Source organism: Thunnus thynnus, chromosome 1 (assembly GCF_963924715.1).
Source record: "Thunnus thynnus chromosome 1, fThuThy2.1, whole genome shotgun sequence".
Classification (NCBI taxonomy): domain Eukaryota; kingdom Metazoa; phylum Chordata; class Actinopteri; order Scombriformes; family Scombridae; genus Thunnus; species Thunnus thynnus.
In genome coordinates, this window is record NC_089517.1 from 369,043 (window position 1) to 372,500 (window position 3,458).

General features: G+C 41.2%; 1 protein-coding gene across 4 annotated transcripts in view; it reads right to left on the reverse strand.

The window, feature by feature from the left end:
• Window positions 1-475: 475 nt before the first annotated feature.
• Window positions 476-3,458, reverse strand: part of zdhhc1 (zinc finger DHHC-type containing 1) — a 17,955-nt gene continuing 14,972 nt past the window's right edge. For 2 of the 4 annotated variants that reach the window (XM_067599369.1, XM_067600469.1), the window contains one exon: window positions 476-1,876. In XM_067599369.1, coding sequence (XP_067455470.1) covers window positions 1,329-1,876 — 548 coding nt within the window. In that variant the 3' untranslated portion in view covers window positions 476-1,328. The remainder of the gene's footprint in view (window positions 1,877-3,458) is intronic. The other 2 variants (XM_067600065.1, XM_067601277.1) reach the window with 1 other exon arrangement.

The window sequence follows — 3,458 nt, forward strand, 5'->3', positions numbered from 1 at the left end:
CACACACACACACACACACACACACACACACACACACACACGTTATCAGACTGATCATCAGACGCTCTGATGGCAGCAGATAAATGTGATTGATGGTTTTCGGTGTGACATCACGAGTTTGTGTCTGTGTGAACGAGTCTGAACGAGCAGATGAGACGCTGCTGCACGACTCAACTGTGTGTGTGTGTAGGAGTGTGTGTGTGTGTGTGTGTGTGTAGGAGTGTGTGTATGTATGTGTGTGTGTGTAGGAGTGTGTGTGTGTGTGTGTGTGTGTGTGTGTGTGTGTGTGAGTGTGTGTGTGTGTGTGTGTGAGTGTGTGTGTGTGTGTGTGTAGGAGTGTGTGTGTGTGTGTGTGAGTGTGTGTGTGTGTGTGTGTGTGTGTAGGAGTGTGTGTGTGTGTGTGTGAGTGTGTGTGTGTGTGAGTGTGTGTGTAGGAGTGTGTTTTCATTCGGATATAAAAACGATTAAACACTGATCAGTTTTCATCATTTATTGATAAACAGATAAAATCAGCTGACAGGTGAAAAAGTCACAAACATCCAGCAGGAGACACTTCAGTGAAATGATGATGATGATGATGATGATGATGATGATGATGATGATGGTCGTATGTTATAGTGAACTGAATCTCTTTGAGTTTTCTGTTGGTTTATAAACCAATCGATCAATAGGTTTAGTGCAGATTGATCATTAATAATCAGTTAATAAACAGTAATAACTTATATTTGGACATTTTCAGTGTTTATTAATGTTCAGTATTTATTTTAACTTCTATGAAAACATTTTATTTTATTACAGTTGTGTTTTATTTGTCATTGATTATCTGTTTGTAAACACTTTAGTTATTGATTAATATATTAATAACACTAATATCTGCTGCATCATAGATTATTATGAACTGTTTATAGACTCATTAATGATCAATACTGGACTCAGTGATTTTATTTATTTATTCAGTTTTGGCCGTTCTGGAGTTCCACTGGACAGGAAGTGTGTGACGTGCATGCTGGGAGTTAGCATTAGCATTAGCATTAGCATCGGGGTACTGTAGTGTTTTGGTTGTTGTTGTTGTGACAGACTGGTGGAACGGACAGGAAGTGATGTAAACCCTTCTGGCCCCAGGTTACCATGGAGACCAGCGAGAGACGCAGCAGAGGAGCCGACAGCGATGGCGGGGAGCGACGGTGTCTCAACAAAGCTCCTTCTGCTTCCCTCCCGGTACAAAGACGCTGATACGTAGAAAGATTGTGCTGCAGCTCGTTCAAAAATAAAAAATCATCAAAACCAATAAATATTCACAGATACAAAACAGTTCGAGAGAGCAGCGGTCACCGCTCCATCCAGGACGCCGAGCCCAGCGACGCCCGGGACCCCGGCCTGGACCCGGATCTGGACCCCGGTCTGGACCCGGATCTGGACCCCGGTCTGGAGCCGGGTCTGGAGCCGGGCCTGGAGCCGGTCTGCCTCCTGCCCAGGCTCAGGCCTTCCTCCCGGGTCTCCGCCGCCTCCCTGCTGGCCCGGCTGACGAACATCGTCGGCGGCTGGGCGGACGCCATCTCGAACCTCAGCTCCGCCGCACTCTTATTGTTGCGGGCGGAGGCGGCCTTCCTGTTAGTCCTGGGCTGGGGGGACGGCGGGGGGAGCGCCGCCACGGCTCTGCGGGAGGACGAGGAGGCGTCTCCGGCAGAGGAGGAGGAGCCCAGTTTGGCCAACGCCACCGGGATCTCCTCCAGAGACTCGGCGGAGTCCGAGTGGTATTCAGCGGGGGGGGCGGCGGCCTGGACGGGGGCCAGGGGGGGCAGGGAGGCCCTCAGAGGGAACGCTGGGAAGGGAAGGCGTTGACCCAGAGACACGGCGGACACACTGGTGGGCTCTGCTGGAGGAGAGATGTTTAATGTAAAATAATGTGATTTATTTAAACTGCTGCCAGTGAAGAGTCGTACAGAACGACTTCCTGCAACTAGAGTTCAGCTGAACATGAGAACCATGAGGACTCAACGTTCCATTTATAACCTTTATTAAATAAACTTTCAGCTCAACATCAGCAGCAAATAAAATCATCAATAATGTTATTAAAATAAATCTAGTTGGATGTTTGAGGCAGATTATGTCTCCTGACTCACTGAATCAAACCTCATCTGGGAACATTTGGGAACATTTGGGAACATCTGGGAACATCTGGGAACATTTGGGAACATTTGGGAACATTTGGGAACATTTGGGAACAGTTGGGAACATTTGGGAACATTTGGGAACGTTTGGGAACAGTTGGGAACAGTTTATGGCATTGTGTTTGTTGTCAGTTGTCGTCACACCAAACACCACGATTGGTCCAAACCACAAGCAGCTGCTGGTTCAGATTCAGATTACTGTGATCAGTTTGTTGATGGATTTATTTTAAAAATAATGTAATAAATTTAAGAAGGTAACTGTTCTTCAAACCTTCTGATTAAAGTTAAAACTCATTTCAAATATAAATCTTTAGGTTTTAACAGCTCGAACACGAGATGCTGAAAATACTGAGAGTCTGAATCTGCTGCTGCTTGTTTCCATGTTACAGTCAAACACTGCTTTTACTATATTACTCTATTACTCTACTATACTACTGTACTACTACACTATACTATACTATTACACTATTACTCTACTATACTACTATATTACTACACTATACTATACTACTGCACTATTACTCTATTATACTACTGTACTACTACACTATACTACTATACTACACTATTACTGTATTATACTACTACACTATACTACTATACTACACTATTACTCTATTATACTACTATACTATTATACTATTACACTATACTATACTATTACTCTATTACTCTACTATACTACTGTACTACTACACTATACTATACTATTACTCTACTATACTACTATACTACTACAATATACTATACTATTACACTATTACTCTACTATACTACTATATTACTACACTATACTATACTATTACTCTATTATACTACTATACTATTATACTACTACACTATTACTCTATTATACTACTATACTATTATACTATTACACTACTACACTATACTATACTACTATACTACTACACTATACTACACTATTACACTATTACTCTACTATACTACTGTACTACTACACTATACTACACTATTACTCTATTATACTATTACACTATACCACCATATAACTATACAACTATACTATTATACTATACTATACTACTATATTACTGTACTACAGTAGTACTTTACTATAGTACTATATTACTGTAGTACTATATTATTACTTTAACTGAGGAGAACTATGTTAATAAATCACTTTGAGCTTTGACTTTTCACTGAAATATTCAGCCGACTTTTGACCCCGTTAATATTATTATTATTATTATTATTAGTAGTAGTAGTAGTAGTAGTAGTAGTAGTAGTAGTAGTAGTACTAGTAGTAGTAGTAGTAGTAGTAGT